The 14,025-nt window shown below is 39.6% G+C and overlaps 1 protein-coding gene across 1 annotated transcript in view; it reads right to left on the minus strand.

Annotated features, from left to right (window-relative positions):
• Nucleotides 1-3,010: 3,010 nt before the first annotated feature.
• Nucleotides 3,011-14,025, minus strand: part of ALG14 (ALG14 UDP-N-acetylglucosaminyltransferase subunit) — a 121,780-nt gene continuing 110,765 nt past the window's right edge. Inside the window, exon 4 of the mRNA XM_019716850.2 lies at nucleotides 3,011-3,426. Coding sequence (XP_019572409.1) covers nucleotides 3,196-3,426 — 231 coding nt within the window. The 3' untranslated portion in view covers nucleotides 3,011-3,195. The remainder of the gene's footprint in view (nucleotides 3,427-14,025) is intronic.

Raw genomic sequence — 14,025 nt, forward strand, 5'->3', positions numbered from 1 at the left:
AGCTCGTGTCCAGATGATTCTTAAGGTTAATTGTTCTGTAATTTATTTGCAATTTTGGTGTGATCCTGGGATGCAGCAGGCACAGCGTTACCTAATCCGCCATCTTGAATCTCCCTAGACAATTTGTTTTCAGGGTGCTAGAGGGATGGGCCTGACAGAAGAAAGTTCAGGACAGACGAGGAAATCTGGGAGTCCGCTCATTGTGTGTCAGAGCTGAAATCTGGGGAAGAAACTCCACAAGGCCCCCAAAATTGAGCTGAATGGAGAAGGACGATCTTATTTTACACTCACAATGATGTTATTCTTGTGGATAAAATGTGCTTAATATGTTGCTATCGAACTCTTTTTGGTGAGGTGGAGCTTTTCAGAAGAAATAAAGCACTGATTTAACCTAAAGAACTGCAAATATGGGGTAGTACATTTCCCAATTTTAATCTCTCTTTGGAAGGCCAAATAAAAACGTGTTTCAAGTTGCTTTTATGAGGGGAGGCTTGGGTCATCTCTAGCAAGGACCTCTTGCTATTCAGTTTTAAAATTGTACAGTATTCCTCTTGTTGATATGATTCCATAGCACTTTTCATTCCAGGCTAAAGCTTCCTATGGTGATTTTTGGATGTCCTATTTGAAGCAGTGAAGACTTTCTGACCTGGCAAACCACCGAGGCCCTGTAGGGGCCTGTAGATAAAAATCTTTCAGGGAAGTAGGTGTGGGCAGGATGTGTGGTTTCCCTGCCTCTAATTTAAAAACTGATGCAATTAATTTTTCATGTACAGACTCTTCCAGTAAAAGCTGCATTCCAGAGCATTTCCAGAGAAAGTGGGCAGGACAAGTAGCTACTGATCTTCTTCAGTTTGAGTTGAGACTGCAGCACTATCTTTCTCAATGCCACAGACATGCACACCAGGGAAATTGTACATAATCTGCTATAATCTCAAACCAGTCCCTTTTGCTAATGTGACATTGAGGACTCAAATTAGCCATAACAACATACAGCAGAGTGTGCACTTATTTTCCAAATAATCTGAAACTGAGCAAGAAGGAGTGGTAACATGTGCCTCAGCCCGGCTCTGAATGTGTTCACAGCAGCCTGAACCCAGAGGTATTTATTTTTAAATTTTTAATGATGTAACACACACAGATTCTTTCTCTCACATTCCAGGCTAACTAACCACTGTCTGAGTTAAGGCTCTGTAAAACATCTGGGACATATATTTCTGGAAAAAATCATGGCATCTTTTCTACAACTCTCTATTGCCTAAGCATTGTGAGCTCTGGCCCGACAGGAGCCTCTGCAGCAGGATTACCTTGGGTGCCCTGGGAAGGCTGCCCTGGAGCACAGATAGGCATTAATTGTACTCAACGCAGTCCAATTTCACTCATCCACTATTTATCTAGTGCCACTTAGGAACAAGGTACAGACCAGAGCACATTTCAAACATGACTAAAATGCATGTGCTGCTGTCCCTAAAAACATGACTTTCTCTATAGAAAAGTAGAGGCTTATTTTACCTCAGCTTGTGGTTGAACCACACAAATATGCTGTCTGACGTTCCAGGCCTTTTGTCCATGGAAACAGAGCCAGTGCCTGAGATTTGAGAAGTAAAGCCAAAGCATGATAACTACCATTGGGCTGCCCCATGGCTGCTGAATACAGACAGCAAAGTGCTTTCACTATTCTGAGAGTTTTCTGCCATGTGTTCCTCCAACCAAAAACCTAAGACAATGTCCTGCTGACAGATGTGCCTACTTTATGCAGAGAAGATTTCTAAAAGAACAAGAAAGGCTAGATCAGCCTCAGCATTTTAATTTTACATCATCTTGCCTGACCATGGCTCTTTTCATTAAAAATCAATCTCTTCATTAACCTTTTCCCATTTCCTTATTAGATTTAATATCATACTTATAAAAAAGATTTAAGAGGAGAAAATTAAAAATTCAAATCCTGCAAGAGGTCTTTTCCTTGTTTGTTGCCTTGTTAAAGGAGCAGAGCTTCGAGGGAGGAGCATGGACTCCTGTTTACTGAGGAGCTACCTGGGCCAGGTCCTGCACTAGGTGTTGTCCTTCTGTTGCAGTTGCCATGGCATCGTTAGGAGCACAGGTGCTCAAGCAGGACCAGCTACATGATGTGTGAGGTCCCTGCTTCAAAATATGCTAAGAAATTCAAGAGAGTGACAGCAGAATATTAAACAAAGTGTAGGGTTCTCCTAAGTGTGGGTCCCTACGGGACTGCACAGGCCACATGCCCACGAAACTGGCTTTCCTCTCACGCTAGGCTGCCTGAGCTTGAATCCTGGTTTTCAGTACACTTACTAGTAAGTGTACTAGTTATGTAATCTTGGACAAGGCATCTGTAAAATGGGGATAAAAACAGTCCCTAATTCAACGAGTTCTTATTAGGATTAAATGAGTAAATATTTGAAAAGTGCTTAGAAGGATACCTGGCATACAGCAAGTACTTAGTAAAAGGTTTAGTAAATATATGCTCTACCAAGCCTAAATGTCTCAAACTTGTTTTTAGAGTTTGACACCTGATAAAGAGAATCATGTTATTAATATGGCAATGGTCACCTTTTAACAATTAAACAAGAGATTTAAAAAGACAGTCTAGATTAAGTCCAACTACTCACAAAGCAAAATTGAAGAATTAAAAAAGACACTGGTTTATGCTCAAAATTTTGGAAGCATGTGGAGTGTAAATTGTCATGAAGCCAATTTAATATAACTGTTTCCTTTATGCTGAAAGGACTCACTAGAGACTTCGCTGCTTCCATATAGGAAATAAAGTCTGTGGTATTAGAACAAAAACTAAGAAACACCTTTCTCTTTTTTTTTTACATTGCAGAATACCAAAAAAAACCACACAAAAAAAACAAAAATAAAAAAACCAGGAAATTTTACTAATCATACAGATCCTGTATTTAGTTCTAGAAAAATATACCTAAACCAAGTCAGAAGTTAACTTGCAGGCAGTGATAGATACTTTTATATATAAATTTGGTGCACAGAGGCATAAATACTTCATGTTTTATTGATGTTTGCTTTATAAGTTATTTCACTGGGTTATTTACACGTTTTATTCTTGACTACCAACAATTCTCAGTACTTTGAGAAGCCTTTACAAGAAACGTGGTTTTTCTCCCCACTTACAATAAATATTGTTAACTGCAGAATTCTAAAGAAGTAAATTGTCATTCATTAAACAATTCGCCCAAGGTACACAGATTTGGGATATTTCTCCTTAAGAGTCGGCCACTGAACAATGAAGTAATCGGAGAGGTGAAAGAGAATCTTTCCGGACAGGGATAAATGTTCTACTCGGCAGATGCTTTCCACGTAGACAATGATCACTTTCTTTATTCCTAGTATCCCAAGGAGAAGGGCAGATACACAGATAGGAACACATGTTCCTGGTCCGTTACACAACACCTTAAAAAAAAAAGAAAGTTGAAGGTCAAATTAAAATACAGAATAAATGAGGCATCTGGCACTAAAAACAGTCACATCTTAGAGGGGATTTTGTTTTTTGTCTTTTTGTTCTAAGTCTTGAATTATTCCCCATGTTGTTGGCTCTCCTGCTCCCCAACTCTGTGACTGGGGCAAACCACTTAACTCCTGTGGGCCTGGGCAGCCTGCCCTGTGCTACAGAAGGTGTCAGTACAGTGCCTCGTGCTCAGCCAGCTTTCACTAGACAGGTGTGTGTTGCTCTTCTCTGACTGCTTTGTGGATCTTAAATGTCACACAAATATATAGAAAACGGATAAAATCAGCTATGATTGTCTTCTCAGGTACCAACTTGTTCTTGCTGATTTTTATTCCCATCCCCCCACCCCTCTCTGCCTGTAGCAACCATCAACTTGTTCTGTTATCTATAGGTCTGTTTTATTTGTTTTTTTGTTTTTTTTTTAAATTCCACATATAAGTGAAATTATATGGAATTAGTCTTTCTCTGACTTATTTTACTCAGCATAATGCCCTCAAAGTCCATCCATGTGGCTGCAAATGCCAAGATGTATTCTTTTTCATTGCTGAATAATATTCTATTGAATATATGTTCCACAACCTCTTTATCCATTCATCTACTGATGGACATCTAGACTAGTTCCATAGATTGGCTATCACTAGTAATGCTGCAATGAACATAGGGTGCGTATATCTTTTTGAATTACTGTTTTTGTTTTCTTTGGATAAATACCAAGAAGTGCAATTCCTGGATTGTATGGCAGATCTATTTTTAATTTTTTGAGGAAACTCCATACTGTTTTCCATAGTGGCTGCCTTAATTTACATTCCCACCAACAGTGCATGCTCACCAGCAATTGTTATTTGTTGATTTATTGATAACAGCCATTCTGACAGGTATGAGGTGATATCTCATTGTGGTTTTAATTTGCATTTCCCTGATGGTTAATGATGTTGGGCATCTTTTCATGTGTTTGTTGACCATCTATATTTCCTCCTTGGAGAAATGCTTGTTTAGGTCCTCTGCCCATTTTTCAATTGGATTTTTTTTTTTTTGGTGTTGTATAAGTTCCTTATATATTTTGGATATGAACCCCTTATTGGATGCATCACTGCCAAACATCTTCTCCCATTCAGTAGGCTGGTTTTTTGTTTTGTTGATGGTTTCCTTCACTATTCAAAAAATTGTTTTGTTATCTTCACCCGAGGACACATATCCAGGAAAAAAAAGCTGCTAAGAGTGATGTCAGAGTTTATTGCCTACGTTTTCTTCTAGGAGTTTTGTGGTTTCAGGTCTTACATTTAAGTCTTTAATCCATTTTATTTTTGTATATGGTATAAAAAAGTGGTCCAATTACTTTTTTTTTTTTTTTTTTCATGTATCTATCCAGTTTTCCTAACACCACTTACTGAAGAGACTGTCTTTACCTCATTGTATATCCTTGCCTCCTTTGTCATAGATTAAGTGACCATATAAGCAAGGAATTATTTCTGGGCATATTTCTATTTCTTAAAATAAAAATTCTCAATAAATGTGGGTGTATTGCCCTTACTATCTTTCTTCTTCACTACTTTGTAAGCTCCTTATGGGCAGAGTAAACCTCTAGGACAATCTATACTCTGTACCTGGAACAAAATAGTCACTCATTAAATTATGCTGAAAAGGAAAAGGAAGGAAAGGAAGTAGTGAAAGGAGCGAGAGAGAAGAGAAGCCTTTTTCCCTGTTGTACATGGAGTCAAATGCTCCCTTTGCCAGACTCAACCCTGTTTGTAACTCTATCACACACTCTTATCATAAACATCATGGCTGTAACTGACAGTTTTTTAAAAATTATTATTATTTTTTTAATTTTATTTTATTAAATTTATTGGGGTGACAATTGTTAGTAAAATTACATAGATTTCAGGTGTACAATTCTGTATTACATCATCTATAAATCCCATTGTGTGTTCATCACCCAGAGTCAGTTCTCCTTCCATCACCATATATTCGATCTCCCTTACCCTCATCTCCCACCCCCCACCCCCCACCCCCCTTACCCTCTGGCAACCACTAAACTATTATCTGTGTCTATGAGTTTCTGTTTCTCATTTGTTTGTCTTGTTTTTTTGTTGTTTTTGGTTTATATACCACATATCAGTGAAATCACATGGTTCTCTGCCTTTTCTGTCTGACTTGTTTTGCTCAGCATTACTCTCTCAAGATCCATCCATGTTGTCACAAATGTTCCTATATCATCTTTTCTTACCGCCGAATAGTATTCCATTGTGTATATATACCACAACTTCTTTATCCATTCATCTATCGAAGGACATTTTGGTTGTTTCCATGTCTTGGCCACCGTAAACAAAGCTGCAATGAACATTGGAGCACACGTGTCTTTATGGATAAATGTTTTCAGATTTTTTGGGTAGATACCCAGGAGAGGGATTGCTGGGTCATATGGCAATTCTATTCGTAATTTTTTGAGGAACCTCCACACTGCCTTCCATAACGGCTGCACCAGTCTGCATTCCCACCAACAGTGTATGAGTGTTCCTTTTTCTCCACAGCCTCTCCAACATTTGTTACTATTTGTCTTGTTGATGATAGCCATTCTGACTGGGGTGAGGTGATATCTCATTGTGGTTTTGATTTGCATTTCTCTGATGATTAGTGATGTTGAGCATTTTTTCATATGTCTATTTGCCATTTGTATGTCCTCTTTGGAGAAATGTCTCTTCAAGTCCTCTGCCCATTTTTCAATTGGGTTGTTTGTTTTTTGTTGTTGAGTTGCATGAGTTCCTTGTATATTCTGGATACTAGCCCCTTATCGGAGGCACTGTTTGCAAAAATCTTCTCCCATTCAGTTGGTGGCCTCTTTATTTTGTCAATGGTTTCTTTTGCTGTGCAGAAGCTTTTAAGTTTCATATAGTCCCATTCGTTTATTTTAGCTTTTACTTCCATTGCCTTTGGAGTCAAGTTCATAAAATGCTCTTTGAACCCAAGGTCCATAAGTTTAGTACCCATGTTTTCTTCTATGCAGTTTATTGTGTCAGGTCTTATGCTTAAGTCTTTGATCCATTTTGAATTAACTTTGGTACATGGTGACAAATAGCAGTCCAGTTTCATTCTTTTGCACGTGGCTATCCAATTCTCCCAGCACCATTTATTGAAGAGGCTGTCTTTGCTCCATTGTATGTTTTTAGCTTCTTTGTCAAAAATTATCTGTCCATATTTATGTGGTTTTATTTCTGGGTTCTCAATTCTATTCCATTGGTCTATGTGTCTGTTTTTCTGCCAATACCATGCTGTTTTGATTATTGTAGCCCTGTAGTACAAGCCAAAGTCAGGAAGTGTGATACCTCCATTATTGTTCTTTTTCTTAAGATTGCTTTGGCTATTCGGGGTCTTTTGTGGTTCCAAACAAATCTGATGATTTTTGTTCTATTTCTTTAAAATATGCCATTGGGATTTTGATGGGGATTGCATTGAATCTGTATATTGCTTTGGGTAATATGGCCATTTTAACTATGTTGATTCTTCCAATCCATGAGCACGGAATGTCTTTCCATTTCTTTGTGTCTTCTTCAATTTCTTTCAAAAATGTCTTATAGTTTTCAGCATATAGGTCTTTCACATCCTTGGTTAAGTTTATTCCTAGGTATTTTATTCTTTTTGCTGCAATTGCAAAAGGAATTGTTTTTTGTATTTCTTTTTCTGAGATTTCATTGTTAGTATATAGGAAGGCAATGGACTTTTGTGCGTTGATTTTGTAGCCGTCAACTTTACTGTATTCGGTGATTGTTTCTAATAGCTTTTTGGTGGAGTCTTTAGGGTTTTCTATATATAGCATCATGTCATCTGCAAAGAGTGATAATTTAACTTCTTCATTCCCAATTTGGATGCCTTTTATTTCTTTCTCTTGCCTGATTGCTCTGGCAAGGACTTCCAACACTATGTTGAAAAGCAGAGGTGATAGGGGACATCCCTGTCGTGTTCCTGAACGTAGAGCAAAGGGCTTCAGTTTTTCTCCATTAATTATGAGATTAGCAGAGGGCTTGTCATATATGGCCTTTATTATGTTAAGGTATTTTCCTTCTATACCCATTTTATTAAGTGTTTTAATCATAAATGGATGTTGTATCTTGTCAAATGCTTTTTCTGCATCAATTGATATAATCATATGATTTTTGTCCTTTATTTTGTTTATGTGATGTATCACATTGATGGATTTTCGTATGTTGAACCATCCTTGTGCCCCGGGGATGAACCCCACTTGGTCATGATGAATAATCTTTTTAATGCATTGTTGTATTCGATTTGCTAGAATTTTATTTAGGATTTTTGCATCGGTATTCATTAGAGATATTGGTCTGTAGTTTTCTTTTTTTGCGCTGTCCTTACCAGGTTTTGGTACCAGGTAATGTTGGCCTCATAAAATGAGTTAGGGAGTACTGTCTCTTCTTCAATTTTTTGGAAGAGTTTGAGCAGGATTGGTATTAGATCCTCTTTGAAGGTTTGGTAGAATTCACTAGTGAAGCCATCTGGTCCCGGACTTTTGCTTTTGGGAAGGTTTTGGATGACTGATTCAATTTCCTAACTGGTGATCGGTCTGTTTAGATTTTCCAGTTCTTCATGGTTCAGCCTTGGAAGGCTATATGTTTCTAAGAACTTGTCCATTTCTTCTAGGTTGTTGAATTTGGTGGAATATAATCCTTCATAGTATTCTTGGATGATCCTTTGTATTTCTGTGGTGTCCGTGATAACTTCCCCTTTTACGTTTCCGATTTTGTTAATCAGTGTCTTCTCTCTTTTTATCTTAGTAAGTCTAGGCAAGGGTATGTCAATTTTGTTAATCTTATCAAAGAACCAGCTCTTTGTCACATTAATTATTTCTATTGTCTTTTTGTTCTCTATTTCATTTAGTTCTGCTCTAATTTTTGTTATTTCCTTTCTTCTGCTGACCTTGGGTTTTACTTGTTCTTCTTTTTCTAGTTCTTTAAGGTGTAACATGAGGTTATTTATTTGGGAGTTTTCTTGTTTCTTGAGATAGGCCTGTAACGAGATAAATTTCCCTCTTAAAACTGCTTTCGCTGCATCCCAAAAATTTTGGTAAGATGTATTTACATTGTCATTTGTTTCTATTTATCTTTTGATCTCTCCTCTAATTTCTTCTTTGACCCAGTCCTTCTTTAAAAGTATGTTTTTTAGTCTCCATGTATTTGTGTTTTACCCGCTTTCATTTTTACAGTTGATATCCAATTTCAAAGCCTTGTGATCAGAGAATATGCATGGTATGATTTCAATCTTCTTAAATTTGTTGAGACTGATTTTATGTCCCAATATATGGTCTATCCTTGAGAATGTTCCGTGTACACTAGAAAAGAATGTATAGTCTGATGTTTTAGGATGAAGTGCTCTATAAATGTCAATTATGTCCATTTCATCTAATGTGTCATTTAGGGCTACTATTTCGTTATTTATTTTCTGTTTGGATGATCTATCCATAGCTGTCAATGATGTATTTAAGTCCCCTAGTATTAAAAATTATTTTACCATCCCACATCAATTTGCCTTTTCCTCAGGGGAACCACTGTATCCCTCACTCTGAGCTTAAGTGCTGGCATAGAGTTGACTCCATACCCAACTATAAGTAGAGGACATATGACTCCAGTGTGACCCGTCAAAGCATCGAATTCCAGGGCAAAAGTCATTTATTCCAGGGCAAAAGTCATTGGAACACATAATCCATTCAGAAACCACAGACGAAGTGGGACATTTGTTGGGGCTGCTGAGAGTACGGCACTTTCTCTGCTGTATCGGAATCTAGGAGGACATGGGCCTGGTACTATTAACATCCATCTTGCTACCATGTGGAGAGCTTGAGAATGAAGCCATCATAGAAAAAAAAAAGGACAGAGCTGAGAGATGAAGACAGGCCAGATCCCAAAGGCAGCATTTAAGATACATGAATCCAGCTGTGCCTGAAGGAAACCAGATCTAATCCTGGACTTGTTAGGTATGCGAGGGAATACATTCCATTTTTGCTTAAACCAGTTTGAATCAGGGTTTCTGTCACTAGCAATAAAAGCGTCCTTAACTGATACAGCCCTTTATTTTGTCTAACTCTCTGACTAGTCTTTGACTGACCACCTGTAGTGCCAACTGGTAGGTGTTCAATAGATGCCTATTGGGTGGATTAAAAATCAATCAATCAACTTTTCTGAGAGCAGGAAGTCCAAGAGATGTACTACAGATAATATAAGTTACAGGTCTCGAAAACAGAAAAAACAGGTCAGGGCTAACATAAATATGAAGTCATGAGGGTAGACGAGCCAGATCAAGGATCAAGAACAGTTACAAGACGGTTGTTGTTCTATAGAATTGGGTCACCACAGCTCAAGTCCCGTTGGCCAAAGTGTAACATCGGCATTTACGAAAAAACATTTCACTTAGGTCATCTGAATTCAGCTCCTAACCTAGTAGGAACCCTACATACAGAATATGGGCCAAGACCTCGGTTGGTTTGAAGGTCAGAGACCATGAAGTGGAGGGGAAGCCAAGAGAGAGCATGTGAAGGTGAGACAGAAAGCCAGACGGAGAGTTCAATTAGGGCTGCAACCTGAAGAGACTGGGCAGAGAAGCAGAGTCCAACTCTGAGGCACTGGCCTGAAGACTAGAGTATTGGACAAGTTCTCGCTAGTGGAGATAGAGGTGGAGGCTGGAGAGAGTTCAGGAACTGCATTAACAAGGCCCCAGGGAAGGTTGGGGGCCTCCACTGAGCTGCTGGGCCCATGGAAGAAGACGCAGAACTGGAGTCCACTGTCAAAGCACAGCTGGTCTGGGCAGGTTGCCTCTGTGGAGTAACTTGTTCTGTCAAGATCAGAACTTCTGTTTACAGGACACTGGCTCCACTATGTAGACAGGTTAAAGGGGATATGAGGAAGAGAGCAAACCCTGATGTGTAGGAACAGTCAGGAGTCACAGGAAGAAGAAGAGCTTGGTTGTAGGCTTAACAGGGAGCAAAGTCAAGTAAGGTGCTTAAGAATGCACCTTTTTATTTTAGAGAAATAAGAAAGCCACAAGGCACTCTGACTTAGCCTGTGCTCCAAAGTGTGCAAAAGATGATGAAACAACCAGGAATGTCTCTTGCAGTCAACAAAGCTGCAAACACAGAAGTGGAGAAATCTTCAGATTTGGGGAGGAGTAATGGAAACCTCAAAGGTGGCTATTTCAGTGAATCTTTGAGCTGAAATACGGGGAGGAATGAGTGAACACGTAGGGGAGAGGAGCTCAGGCAGGAGCTGGATGAGCTGAACAGGGCTGGGAAAAGGTTTATAGAATGTGAACGTAAAGATCAGGGGGAGCAAACGGGTGGTTGGGGAGGAACCGATTACACAGAACAGGGTGAGTTCTTTCAACGTTAGGAGAGAAATGTAAGAATTCAGAGTATTTAGTTTAAGGTTGATTTGGAAAAAATGTGCTTTCTGAGAACATGACAAAGGACAAAACTTTGCCCTCAGTGGATTTTCTTTTAACTCTTATCACTAACTTTTCAGCTCAATGTGAGAACGCCAGAAAAGCATTAAGAAAAAAGTAATCCTTCCATCAATCTGTTACCATTTTGGTGTCTTCTCTTCCAGTGTGTTTATATACATACATTTATATTTCACCAGAAGACATATCCATATATGCATGTACATAATTGTGAGAACTTATATATAAATATTATAAAGTTCTTTTTAGTTACATTTTTGTGTGTTGTAAAAAGTTTTTTAAAATTCATGATTTTTAATGACTGCATATATTTAATCCCATAGGTATCTCATAATTCATCTAACTATTCCTTATTGTTGGAAATGTAGGCTGACTCCTTTTTTTTTTTTGCTATTCTAAATCATGCTATTATGAACATCTTTGTATACAAATCTTTGACCTCTAAGGTTTCAATTTTGCATTGAACTGTGTTCCAGAGTTCTTGCTGAGAGGTTAAAAGAAACAGCTTCAAGGACTTAAGGAAGTTGTAGAAAGTTTAATAAAACAACTGTCATGAATTGGGGATGGGCCATGTGGTCTTTCGCTTTTTTGTTCCTGCCTGGAATCCATCTGAGTGAGTCCCACTGCATGAGTTGTGGCAGCAGGCAGGGCCCACCTCTCACAGCACAAGTGACATATTCCTTTCTAGGTCCCCTTTGCGGTTAGTGACTAGGCCAGGGACTTGGCCAGAATATTCTGTCTAGATCTGACCAGGAGCTACGATGCAGAGAAGCAAGGCAAAAGGAGAATCTTCAGTGGCAAAGGTGCCACTGGCACCATCCCGTACTAGTGGTGCCAGCTGCAGTGTTCAATGTCCAGTAGTGGTGGCAGCAGCGTCCCCAAACTGTTCTGTGGCTGTGGAATTTTGGCCATGTTTCTAGCTGCTCAGCTCCCACCTTGTCCTTCCCTGTCTTCTAACCCTACTTTGTTAGCTTTCCCAGTAATTCTGAGAGCTGTCAATAGCTTTTCAGTAAATTCTTTCTCCATTTCAGTCAGCCAGAGTGTATTTTTATGGTTTCTTACCAAGAACCCTAACTGGTATGGGAAGAACAAAGACTTTAAGAACAGCAAATGCAGAGTCAGAGAAGGAACAGTCATAGGATTTCCTCAGGCAGGGATAATAGTACTGGACAGTGAGTGCCGGAAGCAGACGAAGTGAAATATGGATGAGGACTATGCAGGAAAAAGAGCCCGGTGAGGGCTGCAGTGAATGGAAAGGGTACACAAAAAGCCTCATTCAATAGAGGAGGGCGACAGTAGTGGGACGAAAGCCTCAGAAAACTGAATGGAGAAGCATCTGAGGGTAACCAAGGGTAAGGAAGAAAGTGCAGGTGGAGGGCAGGGTGTCCGTAACAGCAGCGGTTAGAGTCAGGACCGGGAGGCTGGGGGAAGTGTGAGGAGGGCAATGCTGGACGCCAGCCATCAGGGGAGGCGGACAGCAGGAAGGAAAAGGACGAGCCGCAGATGCGCTGACGTATGTGCTTGGCTCACATACGGTACACTGTATTTCTTCTTTTTTTTATGTCTATTTAATCATTTGAGTAGTAACAATTAAATAGAAATAGCTAAATATCAAGCCCAATATGAAATAACCAAATAAATCTTAAACACTACAATCACCAACTGTTTATGACCCTCAAGGTCTCATACAATTTTATTGCTAACACACAGAGAATTTCCAGAGTTGTCATCAATGTGTAGACAGCTTTTTGAGGTCTACTTTTCCAATTGTATCAGTACTTCCATGTCATGTTTCTACACAGGTGTGTCACTGCATGAACATGCCACAGTCACCGAGCCATTTCCCTACCGCTCTTTACCCAGACGTAGCTTCCATCTTCCTTTAAGCCATATGAAAAAGGCAAGTTATAAATTATTTTTATGCAGGCTAATGCACGCATATTGTACAAATACTGAATTTACTGCTGGCTCCTCAAATGCCACTTACTTGTATTTTGCTTGGTGACAACTAAAAAAAAAAAACACAACCAAGCAAAAAACCCCCCAAAACTGTTCCTGATGTAATCAAATCAAAAGCATTCCCCTTTGATCCTGCAGGTCTTGTCCATTTGGTAAGTTCCGTGTACGGACACCCAACACTGAGTACTCCAGCTCAGCCAGAAGACTCTTGCTCATGTTGCATTCATATAAGCCATCAGAAGGGGAAACAACATGGTTCATAGGCCAGGGCTTTGCAATCACACAGAGCTGGGCTGGCTGCTTGACAGCAAGGTCACCAGGACAAATCACCTAACCAGTCCATGTCTCAGTTTCCTCTGTCATGAACTGGTTCATTGATTCAGGAAATATTTATTGAGCAAAGATAATACGCCAGGTACTGTGCCGGGTATTAAGGATGTATCAGTGAACAAAAGTGGGAAGTCCCTGTGCTCACAAAGTTTACATTCCTGAACATAATAGATGTAGAACAATATGAACATAGAACATAAAGCAGAATAAGGGAGCAGGAAGACGAGGAGGTCAAAGCAGAGCTGGGAGGAGGTGGCTCATGAGCACATACCTGATGATGTGCAGGGGTTTCAGGTAAACCGGCCGTCACTTAGAGCAGAGGCAGGAAAGAGGATGGTGTCTGTTCTGTGGACTAGGTCACTGAGAGCCAATGAAATGGTCTGGGAGCTTAGGGGGGATGGGAACTTGGTGATTGAACAGAGCTGTTCTGTCCAGGTGAAACTTTGTCGCGGGGGTTTGAACTTCTTGTGAACGATGTCAGCACAGATGTAGTGCAAGAGGAGACTGGTCCTGCCGGTCCTGGGGCAGGTGCAGAACCGGTGCTAACATATCTCCTTCTTGCAGGGATAGGGAGACAACATCAGGAGTGGGGAATGGTAATCCAACCAGACACAAATATAACATGGGGAAATCAGTGTCTCCTTAATAGCGTTGCTGTGGGATTAAATAATATATGGAAAGCATTTAACATAGTCATTGGCCCATGGTAAAAATTCAATAAATGGTAGCTACTATTAATATTATAATCTTTCCAAACATGAAGTAGTACACTTGAGGCATTTTTCAAACTCTTAAGA

This window comes from Rhinolophus sinicus, linkage group LG14 (genome assembly GCF_036562045.2).
Source record: "Rhinolophus sinicus isolate RSC01 linkage group LG14, ASM3656204v1, whole genome shotgun sequence".
NCBI classification, from domain to species: domain Eukaryota; kingdom Metazoa; phylum Chordata; class Mammalia; order Chiroptera; family Rhinolophidae; genus Rhinolophus; species Rhinolophus sinicus.